Source organism: Mobula hypostoma, chromosome 17, assembly GCF_963921235.1.
Source record: "Mobula hypostoma chromosome 17, sMobHyp1.1, whole genome shotgun sequence".
Lineage (NCBI taxonomy): Eukaryota > Metazoa > Chordata > Chondrichthyes > Myliobatiformes > Myliobatidae > Mobula > Mobula hypostoma.
In genome coordinates this window covers 39,226,396-39,241,897 of record NC_086113.1, presented here as the reverse complement: position 1 = coordinate 39,241,897, position 15,502 = coordinate 39,226,396, and the positions used below count along the sequence as shown (strand labels likewise).

At 42.6% G+C, this 15,502-nt stretch overlaps 1 protein-coding gene across 8 annotated transcripts in view; it reads left to right on the top strand.

Moving 5' to 3' along the window:
- Window positions 1-15,502, top strand: part of zdhhc11 (zinc finger DHHC-type containing 11) — a 138,662-nt gene that overhangs the window by 99,963 nt on the left and 23,197 nt on the right. For all 8 annotated transcript variants that reach the window (XM_063069743.1, XM_063069742.1, XM_063069740.1 and 5 more), the window contains exons 5-7: window positions 8,982-9,106; window positions 13,649-13,804; window positions 14,241-14,362. In XM_063069743.1, the coding sequence (XP_062925813.1) occupies window positions 8,982-9,106; window positions 13,649-13,804; window positions 14,241-14,362 (403 nt within the window). The remainder of the gene's footprint in view (window positions 1-8,981; window positions 9,107-13,648; window positions 13,805-14,240; window positions 14,363-15,502) is intronic.

Genomic DNA, 15,502 nt, shown 5'->3' with positions numbered 1-15,502 from the left:
GCTCCCTTAATCTCTGATCATAATGCATACTCTCTAAACCAGGCAGCATCCTGGTAAATCTCCTCTGTACCCTTTCAATGCTTCCACATCCTTCCTATAGTGAGACAACCAGAAGTGGACACAGTGAAGTGTGGCTTAACCAGAGTTTTATACAGCTGCATCATTGCCTCAAGACTCTTAAACTCTATCCCTCGATTTATGAAAGCTAACACCACATAAGCTTTCTTAACTACCCTATCTACCTGTGAGGCAACTTTCAGGGATCTGTGGACATGTACCCCCAGATCCCTCTGCTCCTCCACACTACCAAGTATCCGGCCACTTACTTTGTACTCAGCCTTGGAGTTTGTCCTTCCAAAGTGTACCACCTCACACTTCTCCGGGTTGAATTCCATCTGCCACTTCTCAGCCTACTTCTGCATCTTATCAATGTCTCTCTGCAATCTTCAACAATCCTCTACACTATCCACAACACCACAAACCTTGGTGTCGTCTGCAATCTTGCCAACCCACCCTTCTACCCTCACATCCAGGTCGTTAATAAAAATCACAAAAAGTAGAGATCTCAGAACCGATCCTTGTGGGACACCACTAGTCACAACCCTCCAATCTGAATGTACTCCCTCCACCACGACCCTCTGCTTTCTGTAGGCAAGCCAATTCTGAATCCACCTGGCCAAACTTTCCTGAATCCCATGCCTTCTGACTTCCTGAGTAAGCCTACTGTGTGGAACCTTGTCAAATGCCTTACTAAAATCCATGTAGATCACATCCACTGCACTACCCTCCTCTATATGCCTGATCACCTCCTCAAAGAACTCTATCAGGCTTGTTAGGCACGATCTGCCCTTCACAAAGCCATGCTGACTGTCCCTGATCAGACCATGTTTCTCTAAATGCCTATAGATCCTATTTCTAAGAATCTTTTCCAGCAGCTTTCCCACCACAGACGTAAGGCTTACTGGTCTATAATTACCTGGACTATCCCTACTACCTTTGTTGAACAAGGGGACAACATTCACCTCCCTCCAATCCCCCGGTACCATTCCCGTGGACAACGAGGACATAAAGATCCTAGCCAGAGGCTCAGCAATCTCTTCCCTTGCCTCATGGAGCAGCCTGGGGAATATTCCGTCAGGCCCCAGGGACTTATCCGCCCTAATATATTTTAACAACTCCAATACCTCCTCTCCCTTAATATCAACATGCTCCAGAACATCAACCTCACTCATATTGTCCTCACCATCATCAAGTTCCCTCTCATTGATGAATACCAAAGAGAAGTATTCATTGAGGACCTCGCTCACTTCCACAGCCTCCAGGCACATCTTCCCACCTTTATCTCTAATTGATCCTACCTTCACTCCTGTCATCCTTTTGTTCTTCACATAATTGAAGAATGCCTTGGGGTTTTCCTTTACCCTACTCAACAAGGCCTTCTCATGCCCCCTTCTTGCTCTCCTCAGCCCCTTCTTAAGCTCCTTTCTTGCTACCCTATATTCCTCAATAGACCCATCTGATCCTTGCTTCCTAAACCTCATGTATGCTGCCTTCTTCTACCTGAGTAGATTTTCCACCTTACTTGTCACCCATGGTTCCTTCACCCTACCATTCTTTATCTTCCTCACTGGGACAAATTTATCCCTAACATCCTGCAAGAGATCCCTAAACATCGACCACGTGTCCATAGTACATTTCCCTGCAAAAACATTATCCCAATTCACACCCGCATGTTCTAGCCTTATAGCCTCATAATTTGCTCTTCCCCAATTAAAGATTTTCCTGTCCTCTCTGATTCTATCCTTATTCATGATAATACTAAAGGCCAGGGAGCGGTGATCACTGTCCCCCAGATGCTCACCCACTGAGAGATCTGTGACCTGACCTGGTTCGTTACCTAATACTAGATCTAGTATGGCATTCCCCCTAGTCAACATACTGTGACAGGAATCAGTTCTGGACACACTTAACAAACTCTGCCCCATCTGAACCCTTGGAACTAATCAGGTGCCAATCAATATTAGGGAAGTTAAAGTCACCTATGATAACAACCCTGTTATTTTTGTACCTTTCCAAAATCTGCCTCCCAATCTGTTCCTCTATATCTCTGCTACTACCAGGGGGCCTATAGAATACCCCCAGTAGAGTAACTGCTCCCTTCCTGTTCCTGACTTCCACCAATATTGACTCAAAAGAGGATCCTGTTACATTATCCACCCTTTCTGTAGCTGTAATAGTATCCCTGACCAGTAATGCCACCCCTCCTCCCCTTTTCCCCACTCTCTATCCCTTTTAAAGCACTGAAATCTAGGAATATTGAGAATCCATTCCTGCCCTGGTGCTAGCCAAGTCTCTGTAATGGCCACTACATCATAATTCCATGTATGTATCCAAGCTCTCATTTCATCACCTTTGTTCCTGATGCTTCTTGCACTGAAGTACATGCACTTTAGCCCTTCTACCTTATTACCTTTATACCCTTTAATCTGCTTCTCTTTCCTCAAAATCTCTCTATATGTTAGATCTGGCTTTACTCCATGCACTTCTTTCACTGCTCTATCGCTCCAATAGATGACTGTTGTAATAGAACAGTGCACTGTCAGTATTACATGGAAATACTTGTCTTGACCATGCACTTGAGCTTGAAATCACAGCCCCTGACCTGGAAAAGAGAGCTATTGCTGAGCCAGGTTTTTAACAATGTGAATTGTTAAGCTGGTTCTTCACTTTAAGGAATGGTACGATTAACATTCTATCTCGTAATCCTGGTTCGATTTTAGAAATGATTAAATTGTACTGGTGCACTAACTCTGGACTCCCTCATACTTAACCATTTTCGTTAACTCCAACTTATCCCTTTAGCCTTCTCGTGAGAGGAAAGACTAGCCTATTAAGTCTTTTCTGATAGTTGTAACTGCAAAGTAATACAGGAAGTCCCCACGTTATGATCATTTTCTGTTCTTAAGTGTAATCCAGACTGTTTGCAAATCAGAAATGAACCGAAGCAGCTGTGATGAGAGCTACTGTCAGCTAACCTCGTTAACTCAGTGAATGAGTGAGTCTGCTCACTTGCATCTTGTTCTGCTCGGTTAGACAATCCCCCGTTTTTAGAACATAGAACATAGAATAGTACAGCACAGTACAGGCCCTTTGGCCCACAATGTTGTGCTGACCCTCAAACCCTGCCTCCCATATGCCCCCACCTTAGATTCCTCCATATACCTGTCGAGTAGTCTCTTAAACTTCACCAGTGTATCTGCCTCCACCACTGACTCAGGCAGTGCATTCCATGCACCAACCACTCTGAGTAAAAAACCTTCCTCTAATATCCCCCTTGAACTTCCCACCCCTTACCTTAAAGCCACGTCCTCTTGTATTGAGCAGTGGTGCCCTGGGGAAGAGGCGCTGGCTATCCACTCTATCTATTCCTTTTATTATCTTGTACACCTCTATCATGTCTCCTGTCATCCTCCTTCTCTCCAAAGAGTAAAGCCCTAGCTCCCTTAATCTCTGATCATAATGCATACTTTCTAAACCAGGCAGCATCCTGGTAAATCTCCTCTGTACCCTTTCCAATGCTTCCACATCCTTCCTATAGTGAGGTGACCAGAACTGGACACAGTACTCCAATTGTGGCCTAACCAGAGTTTTATAGAGCTACATCATTACATCGCAACTCTTAAACTCTATCCCTCGACTTATGAAAGCTAACACCCCATAAGCTTTCTTAACTACCCTATCCACCTGTGAGGCGACTTTTGGGGATCTGTGGACATGTACCCCGAGATCCCTCTGCTCCTCCACACTACCAAGTATCCTGCCATTTACTTTGTACTCTGCCTTGGAGTTTGTCCTTCCAAAGTGTACCAGCTCACACTTCTCCAGGTTGAACTCCATCTGCCACTTCTCAGCCCACTTCTGCATCCTATCAATGTCTCTCTGCAATCTTTGACAATCCTCTACACTATCTACAACACCACCAACCTTTGTGTTGTCTGCAAACTTGACAACCCACCCTTCTACCCCCACATCCAGGTCATTAATAAAAATCATGAAAAGTAGAGGCCAGAACAGATCCTTGTGGGACACCACTAGTCACAATCCTCCAATCTGAATGTACTCCCTCCACCACCACCCTCTGCCTTCTGCAGGCAAGCCAATTCTGAATCCACCTGGCCAAACTTCCCTGGATCCCATGCCTTCCAACTTTCTGAATAAGCCTACCGTGTGGAACCTTGTCAAATGCCTTACTAAAATCCATATAGATCACATCCACTGCACTACCCTCATCTATATGCCTGGTCACCTCCTCAAAGAACTCTATCAGGCTTGTTAGACACGATCTGCCCTTCACAAAGCCATGCTGACTGTCCCTGATCAGACCATGATTCTCTAAATGCCTATAGATCCTATCTCTAAGAATCTTTTCCAGCAGCTTTCCCACCACAGACGTAAGGCTCACTGGTCTATAATTACCCGAACTATCCCTACTACCTTTTTTGAACAAGGGAACAACATTCGCCTCCCTCCAATCCTCCGGTACAATTCCCGTGGACAACGAGGACATAAAGATCCTAGCCAGAGGCTCAGCAATCTCTTCTCTCACCTCGTGGAGCAGCCTGGGGAATATTCCGTCAGTTCCCGGGGACTTATCTGTCCTAATGTATTTTAACAACTCCAACACCTCTTCTCCCTTAATATCAACATGCTCCAGAACATCAACTTCACTCATATTGTCCTCACCATCATCAAGTTCCCTCTCATTGGTGTATACCGAAGAGAAGTATTCATTGAGGACCTCGCTCACTTCCACAGCCTCCAGGCACATCTTCCCACCTTTATCTCTAATTGATCCTACCTTCACTCCTGTCATCCTTTTTTTCTTCAAATAATTGAAGAATGCCTTGGGGTTTTCCTTTACCCTACTCGCCAAGGCCTTCTCATGCCCCCTTCTTGCTCTTCTCAGCCCCTTCTTAAGCTCCTTTCTTGCTTCCCTATATTCCTCAATAGACCCATCTGATCCTTGCTTCCTAAACCTCATGTATGCTGCCTTCTTCCACCTGACTAGATTTTCCACCTCACTTGTCACCCATGGTTCCTTCACCCTACCATTCTTTATCTTCCTCACTGGGACAAATTTATCCCTTACATCCTGCAAGAGATCTCTAAACATCGACCCCAGGTCCATAGTACATTTCCCTGCAAAAACATCATCCCAATTCACACCTGCAAGTTCTAGCCTTATAGCTGCATAATTTACCTTTCCCCAATTAAAAATTTTCCTGTCCTCTTTGATTCTATCCTTTTCCATGATAATTATAAAGGCCAGGGAGTGGTGGTCACTGTCCCCCAGATGCTCACCCACTGAGAGATCTGTGACCTGACCCAGTTCATTACCTAGTACTAGATCTAGTATGGCATTCCCCCTGGTCGACCTGTCCACATACTGTGACAGGAACCCATCCTGGACACACTTAACAAATTCTGCCCCATCTAAACCCTTGGAACTAATCAGGTGCCAATCAATATTAGGGAAGTTAAAGTCACCCATGATAACAACCCTGTTATTTTTGCACCTTTCCAAAATCTGCCTCCCAATCTGCTCCTCTGTGTCCGTATCCGTATCTGTATTTTGTTTCTTATGGGGAGTAGTGGTGTGGAGGGATGGAGCAGGAGCAGAATGGTGGGGTGGAGAGAGATGACACGTGGAAATGCCCCGTTCCTGCAGAAGGTGCCTGTAGCTCTGTACCAGCTGTCAAATCCATCTCCATCCATCCTGCTGGCCTCCCGAATGCTCATGGTTAGGTACAGGTATCCGTAAGTCAGGCATTTGTAACCGGATCAGGGTCTGTACACAAACAAAAGGAAGTCTGTAGATGCTGGAAATCAGTCCTGCTGACGGGTTTTGGCCTGAAATGTCGATTGTATACTCTTTCCCATAGATGTGATCTGGCTTGCTGAGTTCCTTCAGCATTTTGTGTGCAGGATAAATGCACACTGCTTGGAGCTCAATCCTTAAAGAGTTTCAATAATATACTGTGGGGAAAAATCGTAGCACTTCTTTCTCACTTGTTGAAAAAAAACTTGATACCTGGTGAATTATGTTTAAGTTTCTTTAAGGAAGAGCTATAATACAATTTCTGAAGGGATCTGTTGGTTGCAGATATTTTAATACTTTGCGGTAATAAAAGGAGAAATGAAGAATTAATATTCTGAGGCTTGGCGCCTCAGTGTACTAAGAGCCCTTTATATTTAGAATCTTTTTTTAAAGTTAATCTCTAGCCCAAAGAGCTTAATCTTTTACTTTGTGTGGTAATCTTTTTCTAGACTTGCCCTTGTGCTCTTATTGGGCAGTACTTGACTAAGCTAGCAATCTTATTAGAATTCCAATTTGCAAACAAAATGAGTCAGAGATTTAGTGTCATCCTGCAAGAATCACAAAAATCCCTTGAGCCAGATGCAGTTAATGGTTAACTGCTTAACAGAGTAAGCAGTTAAAAAGGGTACACAATTTGCATGTACAGTTGCCAACCTGTGTACTGAGGCTTAATGAGCTTGATTTGCTTTGAGTCACTTGGATCACTTTTGCAACTTGTTTTCGCTCAGTCATTATCCTAACAATAGGTAACCTTACCTCCCAGCCTCAGTCTGTATTTTCACTCTTCTCCCTTCCACCTGCCTGCCATTCATTTTCAACAGGACCCACACTTTTCTCAGCAGCTCTTCTTCCAACCCTTCCCTTCCCCATTTTATGCTGGCTATCTCTCCTCTATCTTTCAGACAAGATATGAAGTGTTTTGACCCAAATCATTGACTGTCCATTGCTTTCCACAGATGCTGCCTGATTGGCTTGGACATTCCTCTTACTCTTTGCTTCCTCATTATGTCCTGAAACTAACTAAGCTAAAGTGCTGATTAACTGTCTTGAAATTTCGTTGCATGACTCGGTGTCAAAATTTGTCTGATGGCTCTTAAGTCACATCTAGGGACAATTGAACTTACTGCTGATTTGACACATGCTGCATTTCTTTATTGAGCCTCCTTTTATTTATTTTTTTCAAGGAAATAATTTGGTCATCTCACTGTGTATTTAGATTCTAGATACTAATCCAGCCCGTTTTGGCTTGTTGAGCAGCCTGGTTTGGAACTGTTCTCCTGCTGTTGTCAGTTACTAGCGCATGACTCCACCAAACATTTTTGAGCTGTAGGCTGTAGAGGAAGTTTAGCCAATAAAGTACAATGCAAGAAATGCTTCTTGAGCAAGGGCAATGCTCTATCTTTTGTCTATTTTTTTAAAAAAAGAATAACGGGAGCTACGGCTGTGACACTTGAAAGGCTGAATTGTTTTAGTGACCTTTGTGTCTTTAATACAAGTTGGAGTAAATATTGTTTCATTGCATAGTTATTCTTGAAATGAAGTGGAAAACTATCACACCATAAATTTCATTAATGGTTTACTGACATCTCATGTTTCAGCCGAGTAAAAAATTAGATAAGTGGGACCTCCTGTTATAAGTTATCACTTTGCTCTTTGAAAGTATCATCGCCCGTTTTTTTTCAGAGAAATAAGAAATTAGAATGTTGGAATCTGGTGCGAAAAATAAACTGCTAAAGTAAAAACTTCAACTTGTCAGGCAGCATTTATGGGGACTTAAAGGCATGAGGAGTCAGGTTAAGACCCTACATCGTGACTCAATGTTTTCAATGAAGGGTTGACTTGCGTCTTTTGCCTCTATAGCTACAGCCTGATCTGCTGAGTTCTTCCACCACTATTTCTCTTGTCAATAAGAAGACCTGCGCTAGACATTATGGTTTCAGGTTCCTCACCAAACTTGAGAGCACAGTCCAAGAATAAACTTATTCTGCAATGCAAACAGACTGCTGTATTGCCAATTGAGCCATTAAGCCAAGGGCCTGTCTACTCCTTTAGGTGGACAGAAGAGATGCCATGCTTCACTTGAAGAGGCAGTGTTCTTCCTTCTGCATCTTGCCCAACAATTGCTCCTGATAACCAATCCACAGATAAGGGGAAACATTAGCTGGCCTTTCATTTCATTTTTGTCGGGGGGGGGGGTTTGCTTGTGGTGACTGGCTGTGCTGTCTTTCTCTGCGATGGGGTGGCATACTGGTTCAGCTCAGAGAGCTGACTACCTCACAGCACAAATCCTTACTTCGGACACTCTGTGTGGTATTTGCTTGTTCACTCTTTGACCACATGGGTTTCCACTGTGTGCTCTGGTTTTCTCTCACATCACAGAGATGTGTGGGTTGGGTGGTAATTGGCTACTGTAATTTCCTCCAGCATGTAGAATCTGGAGGGAGTTGATGGGAATGTGATGAGGAAGAAAAACTGGTTTAGTGTTAATGGGTGGTTGATGGCCAACTTGGATTAGATGCGTTAAAGCGCCTGCTTCCATATTGTGTGCCTTTCTGACAGTTTATGTTATTAGACTGTGAGAACTTCAGGAAATCCTGAGGCTGTGAAAGATGCTGTTTAAGTGCAAGTGCTTTCTACTGACACCTGCCTAGACCTTTCATAAGAGAGCTGCCCTTTTACAACAGCGTGTGAATCAATCACAAACAAGAGAAATTCTGCAGATGCTGGAAATCCAAGTAACTCGTGCGAATCAGACTTCAGACCCTCTCCACCCCCATCCCTAATGTGCAGCTAGTTGTGAAGGTTTCTGCATCAGAGAACATCTCTTGGGAAATGCAACGAGGCACTTCCACCTCCACAAATCACAATAGCATAATGGATATTAATTCAGTGATGTTATAGCTGATGTTAATGTTTCTTTAGACCACTCAGGAGAAATTGGGTAATGTAATGTTGAAGTGTGCCTTTTGTTTGATACTCCTGTTTAAACCACGTTTTTAAAGACCTACAAGTTTATAGCTACCAAACATTAAACTGTGAAAATGTGTTTTAATTCCTGTATGTGTGAAATTTAACATAACCCTTTATTCTGAATCTCTTCTAGGTATTTCTTCCACACCGTGGTGTCTGCTGTTCTCGGTATTCTGCTGATTGCACTAGTTGTCGTTTACGTTTTCATCCAGCAGTTTGTAAATCCTGCAGAACTCCGCACGGCTCCGCAGTTTAAATGTATGTGTGATTTAAAAGTGGCATTGAGTTTGTCACAAAAATGGAGAGTTTGTGATTGGTAGTGTTCACTGTTCACGATAACAGCCACATTTGCTGCTGCCCATCCTTGATAGGTCTGTTGGCAGAAATTTCAATGCAACTGCTTTTTGAGGTGTGTGTTAAATACACACATTACACACAGGCATCCTGAAGTTAGTATCTTTATTATAACTGATTTTCTAGAGGTGGGGGCAAGTGGTGAGATGTTCTGAGGGAGCATTCTTGTGCACATGATTGCACTCTGAAATTCCCCTTCATGAACTGCCAACATTTAAAGATGTTACATAAGTAAATACTTTGGCTCTCACAGAAGTAGTTATTGTATTTTACATTCCAGTTCAGAACTCGTGAACTTGTCTCAGTGATGAATAAACTCTTCTTGGTCTTCCAGCCGGGTTCAGGTATCGATTATAACCAACATTTCGATGCCTGTGAAGCCCGAGAATTGTTTATTCGTCATACACATCGGAAAAGCACTAGATCCTTTTGTCACAGTGATGTTGGGAGCCAGAGTGTGTTTGCCAAGTCTTGTACTTTAGGAAATATTGCAATCTCTTTGTTCTCTTCTCCCTACTGTCATTCCCCAACCCATCCAGAACTGTGCTGTGGTTAAATGTCATTGAAATGTTGGATTTGTTCCTCCTTCCACAGATGCCTGACTCACTGAGTATTTCCAGTGTTTTCTACACACATTTCATATTTGCAGCCTAGGTGTTTTACCTTGTTGTTTTTCATGTGTCTGCTCTTTTATACCCAGCTGGTTATTGTGACTTTAAAGATTAAGCTGTAAGGAACTAGTATGGTACCAAATTTTTAAAGCAGCTTAGTTTATTTTAACCCTGACATTTTATTTCACCCTAATGTCCATCATAAAGGACCCCCACCACCCAGGAAGTGCCCTCTTCTCATTGGTACTATCAGGAAGGAGGTACAGAAGCCTGAAGGCACACACTCAGCGATTCAGGAGCAGATTCTTCCCCTCTGCCAGCTCATTTCTGAATGGACATTGAACCCATGAACACTAACTCACTGCATTTTTCTTTCTTTCTTTTCTTTGGCACTACTTATTTTAAATTATCTACAGTATTTAGTAGACATATACTTTAATCCAGTTTTTTTCTCTATATTTATGTATCATGTATTTCATTGTACTGCTTTTATAAAGTTAACACATTTCATGACATATGCCAGTGATATTAAACCTTATTCTGATTCTAATGTTCTAACTATTGAGGGTACATACTATGGTAAACAATAATTTTTTTGGTGACTAGGATTCTTTGCGGTATTTTGTACTTTTCACTGTGCCAGTATACTAGTCATAGTAGCAATGAATAGGTGCTTCCAGACGAGGTTCTCAAGGGGTCTGGTCTTCGCTAGAAGAAGAAAACAGCATCTAGGAGAGAGCATCTCAGCCACAAAGGATCTACATTCACTTTGAGTGAATGGGTTCAGGAGAAGGACATTAGTCATACAGGGACAAGGCTGATCGTAGATGACCTTCTCGGCCATCCAGCCTGTCTCATGTAAAGTACATGACAATATAGAACACAGGACAGTACAGCAAAGGAACAGGCCCTTTGACCTATGATGTGCCAAACTTAATATTGAAACTAATGCCTTCTACCTACACAATGTCGATATCCCTGTTTTCTGCGTGTTCATGTGCCTATGTAAGAACTTCTTAAACACATCTTTTTATTTCCACTACCACTCCCAGCAGTGCTTCAGTGCATTCTGGGCACCCTCCCCGCCCCCCCAACCACTCTGTGTTTTAAAAAAAAATCTCGCTTGAACTTGCCCACTCTCCCCTATATACTCTTGTCATGTCATTGAAACCATGTGGTCTGCAGGTGAGATAAAAAAGACACGTTAAGAAAATGTCCAGAGTTATTTGAAGTGCAAGTACGTCTTTTTAATCACATAAAAGGAGGCTATTGGCACACAGAGTCTTTGCCTCTGCTTGGTGCAATTGCGTCAATTTTATTTATATCTTGGCAATGCATTCTCTCTTGTTCATTGGCTCCACCCCTTTTTCTCTGTCAGCCACCTATACAAGTGGTAATTTATGGGAACCAATTAGTTTGCCAATTAGGTTATAAGTGCGTGGAGGAAACTCATTGTAATCATGGGGAGAACATGCAGAGACCACATACAGCATCTGAAATCAGGAACCATGCCCGTCTCTGCCCAGTATACAGTAGCTAAAATAAATTTTCCAAGCTCTCTAATATTCCCATCACTTTAAGTCTCTTACGATAACTGAGATGGTATATTTTATATATCTTCTCTGCAGCTTTATCTGATCAGTGACTTCTATTCTATTCAATCTCACTTAATATGTCAGAGGGGATTTTGAGTAAGAAAGCTTTCTCGAATATAGTCAAGAGGCAGGCTTTCCATTCTTCTCCAACAGTATTAACTTGAAAGCTTGCTGGTTTATGTATGCAAGCCCTGAGCTACTGACTGAAGCTAATTGTTGTAACTCAACTTGGTTGGATGTGCATATCTCTGCTGTTTCCTCACACAAGTTCCTGTTTCCAGCTGCTGTGTTTGGTCAAACAATTTTTATTCTCCTTTTCCCAATTTACTTTTCTCACTTTAAAAAAAGGATATTCCAATATATAATTACTCTGCCACTGATCTGGACAAGCTTAATAGATCAGCTAGTTGTACTTTGTCCCCTTTGAGTCAGCAACGGTTCTTTCACTGCTATTGGCAATTTGGCTACAAGCATCACCCACATTATAAAAGATCATGTAGTGAAAATTTGCCTGTAAAGAATTCACAACTCTATCACGAAGTCTGAGATACAGAGTTAAAAATCCACTTTAGGTGTCATTTTTTTTCAGCTTTCCTAACTTGATGCATACGCAGATGATGTGGCTTTGCATTATGGAAAATTGCAATATTGGTGGAGGGGCAGGTAGTGTTGAGGAAACTGGTAGGATGCAGAAGGACTTACACAGATTAGGAGAATGGGAAAGAAAGTAGCAAATGAAATACAATTTTGGAAAATGCATGTTCATGCACCTTGGTAATAGAAATAAATGTGCAGACTATTTTCTAAACGGGGAGAAAATCTAGGAATCTGAGATGCAGAGGGACTTGGGATTCCTTGTGCGGAACACACTGAAGGTATACTTGCAGGTTGAGTCGGTGGTGAGGAAGGCAAATGCCATGTTAGCATTTATTTCAAGAGGTCTAGAATACAAGAGCAAGGATGAAATGCTGAGGCTTTATAAGGCACTGGTGAAGCCTCACCTTGAGTATTATGAACAGTTTTGGGCCCCTCAGCTGCAAAAAGATGTGCTTGTGTTGGAGAGGGTCCAGAGGAGGTTCACAAGGATGATTCCAGGAATGAAACGGTTATCATAAAAGGAATGTTTGATGGTTCTGGGTCTGTACTTGCTGGAATTCAGAAGGATGGGGGTGGATCTCATTGAAGCCTTTTGAATGTTGAAAGGCCAAGACAGAGTAGATGTGGAAAGGATGTTTCCTATGGTGACAGTCAGGACAAGAGGGCACAGCCTCAGGATAGAGGGATGCCCTTCCAAAACAGATGCAGAGAACTTTCTTTAGCCAAAGGGTGGTGAATTTGTTGCCACATGCAGCTGTGGAGGCCAGGTTGTTGGGTGTATTTAAGGCAGAGATTGATAGGTTCCTGATTGGACATGGCATCAAAGGTTACAGGGAGAAGGCCGGGAACTGCAGTTGAGGAGGAGAAAAAAAAAGGATCAGTCATGATTGAATGGCGGAGCAGACTTGATGGTCCAGATGGCCTAATTCTGCTCCTATGTCTTATGGTCTAATATGGAGAGTTTTCTAGAACACAGCCACCTCCCTCCTATATGGAGGTTGTATGTAGTATGCTTTGGAATTCTGCAAACCCCTCTTCCTCTCCCTTCACTGACTTTCCCTCGATCTTATCATTTCTCTCAAGCCGTTAATCACCTGATCTAACACATTTGCTCAGTCTCAGATTATGTTAAATCTGCCTGTGGAACACCAAGGGATATTTTACTCAACTAAACATGTATTGTTACTTGGTCTAAGAAACAACCAGTGCTGTTTGTCACGAGATGGCAAGTCAAAGAATTTGGACTCAAACCTTTCACATATAAAATGGATCAGAAATGCAAATGCCCTTGATGAACTATCTGCTGGAGCAGGGATACGAGGATAGAATCAAAATGTCTCTGACATTTCGCTTTATACTTTCCTCCATTCACCTTAGCATTAAATGCCCTTGCATTAGCCATTTCTGCTCTGGGATAAAGCCTCTGGCTGCCCCCTCATTCTGTGCCTCTTCTTAATCTTGTACACCTCTATCAAGTCACCTCTCATCCTCCTTTGCTCCAAAGAGAAAAGCCCTAGCTCGCTCAACATATCCTCATCAGGCATTTTGCAAACGTGAAATAGTTGATTTGATTTAAGGCATGTTATAATTCAGTCAGTAGTACTGTGTATAGTAAGTAACTGTATTTTGCTTTATTTGCACAGATGTTCAAGGAAACAACACTTGGTTGGCATTTTTGCCCTTTGCCCCCGTGGAGACGTCGCAAGTTGGAATTTTAGTCATAGCAGGAATCACCATCATCCTCAGTCTTGCTTCGCTGATGCTACTTGGTCATCTGCTGTGCTTTCACATTTATTTATGTGAGTGTGGAGCAATTCAGATTTAATTTGTCATTTCAAGATTTGTTGTTATTGCTAAGGTTTGTCTCCGTGGGACAGATGGGAGAAAAATGATGAGATTGTTCAGATTTCAGATTGTTACAGAGAGGCAGATTCTAGATCTTAGCTTGTTGCCGAGAGGCTTGTGTGGTACATTTTGGACGATTGCAGAGAAACTGTGTTCTGGACTGCTGTTTGTCTAGAGCGACCTGGAAGAATTGGGTGGTTGAGGAGGAGGAGTGCAGTAACTGACAAGGAGGCTCTCTCTTTGGTCTCCGATAACAGCGATTGATCCCTTTGGAGAACTCAGGCTAGCCTACGTGTAGTTTCTGCATTCCTGGACGGTGCAGGCATGCAGCTAGTTGAATTCAGCCAGTTTCAGGAGACTATTTTGAATGTTATTCCTGTACTTTTCTAGTCTTCAAGAAGCTGAGCACGTATGAGTACATTGTACGAGAGCGTCACAATCAGGACATCCGAGATCATGGGAAAGACCCTGAGTCTGCACACACTGCATCAGCTCGCATGACTGTTCTTCAGGTACAGTGCAAAAGAGACTGAATAATCCAGGCAGATGTTTCTGTACTAAACTCTAAAGCTAAACTATATTAAAGCAGGTGATTCTCTCTCTCCTCCCCCCACGTTTTAAATCTACTCAGTTTTTTTTTCCCCTAGTCCTGTCGAAGGGTTTTGGCCTAAAACATCAACTGTACTTTTTTTTCCCTATAGATGCTGCCTAGCCTGCTGAGTTTCTCCAGCACTTTGTGTGTGTTGCTCTGATTTCCAGCATCTGCAGATTTCCTCTTGTTTGTTAAAGCAGGCCTTTACGTTTCATACTGGGACTTTAAAAGAAATTATATTGAGTTCTCCTGGACAAGAGCCCACCCAATTGAATAAATGCAAAGGAGTCTCAATACAATAGCTGTTCTCTTTGATGAAGGGGTTCAGAACTGGAGGTCACAGGTATAAAGTGAAAGTGACAAGAACTAAGAGCAACTGAGATGTGGTTGGATTCTGAAGATGTGGAGGCAGGTTCCATTGCAGCCTTCAAGACAAGTAAATATGTACTGAAGTAAAATTTGTGAGGCTACAGAGAATAGGCTGATAGATAGAAGAGGCCATTTACTACTTGTTGAGAGCCAGCCCAGACAGGCCTTACGCCGGCCCCCTAGGCCTGAGTCAACGTAGTAGTACAGACAGGATGGGCTTTGTTGTAATCATACTACAATTTTATGATATGTTCAGGATGCAGAGATTGCTTACAAATAGACCAATGATGTGCTGTTAAATGGACCATTAAAAAGCAGGAATATTACAAGAGAGGCAAAAAGAGCAAGTGTAGGCCAATTAGCCTGTCAAGTCTGCATTCAATGCAATCATTGATGATTCATTGTTGGTCTCCACAGGTTTCCCATTCTCATTCACCCTCTGTGATATCTGTGAGTTTCCAGCTGGAATTTATTCAATGGCTCTGCAGTTTTGAATCTATTCAAACTCACCCACAGATGTAACACTGCTCGTGTATCTTAGCAGCTGTATCCTCACACGAGACAATAAGCTCCTGTGCTGGGCATTAATGACACGGCAGTATTTCATTTGGAATAAATACATGTATTTTGCTGCATAATGTGCAGCACAACGCGCTTCAGGAGTGAGTGGCGAGGAAGCAATTGTGATGTG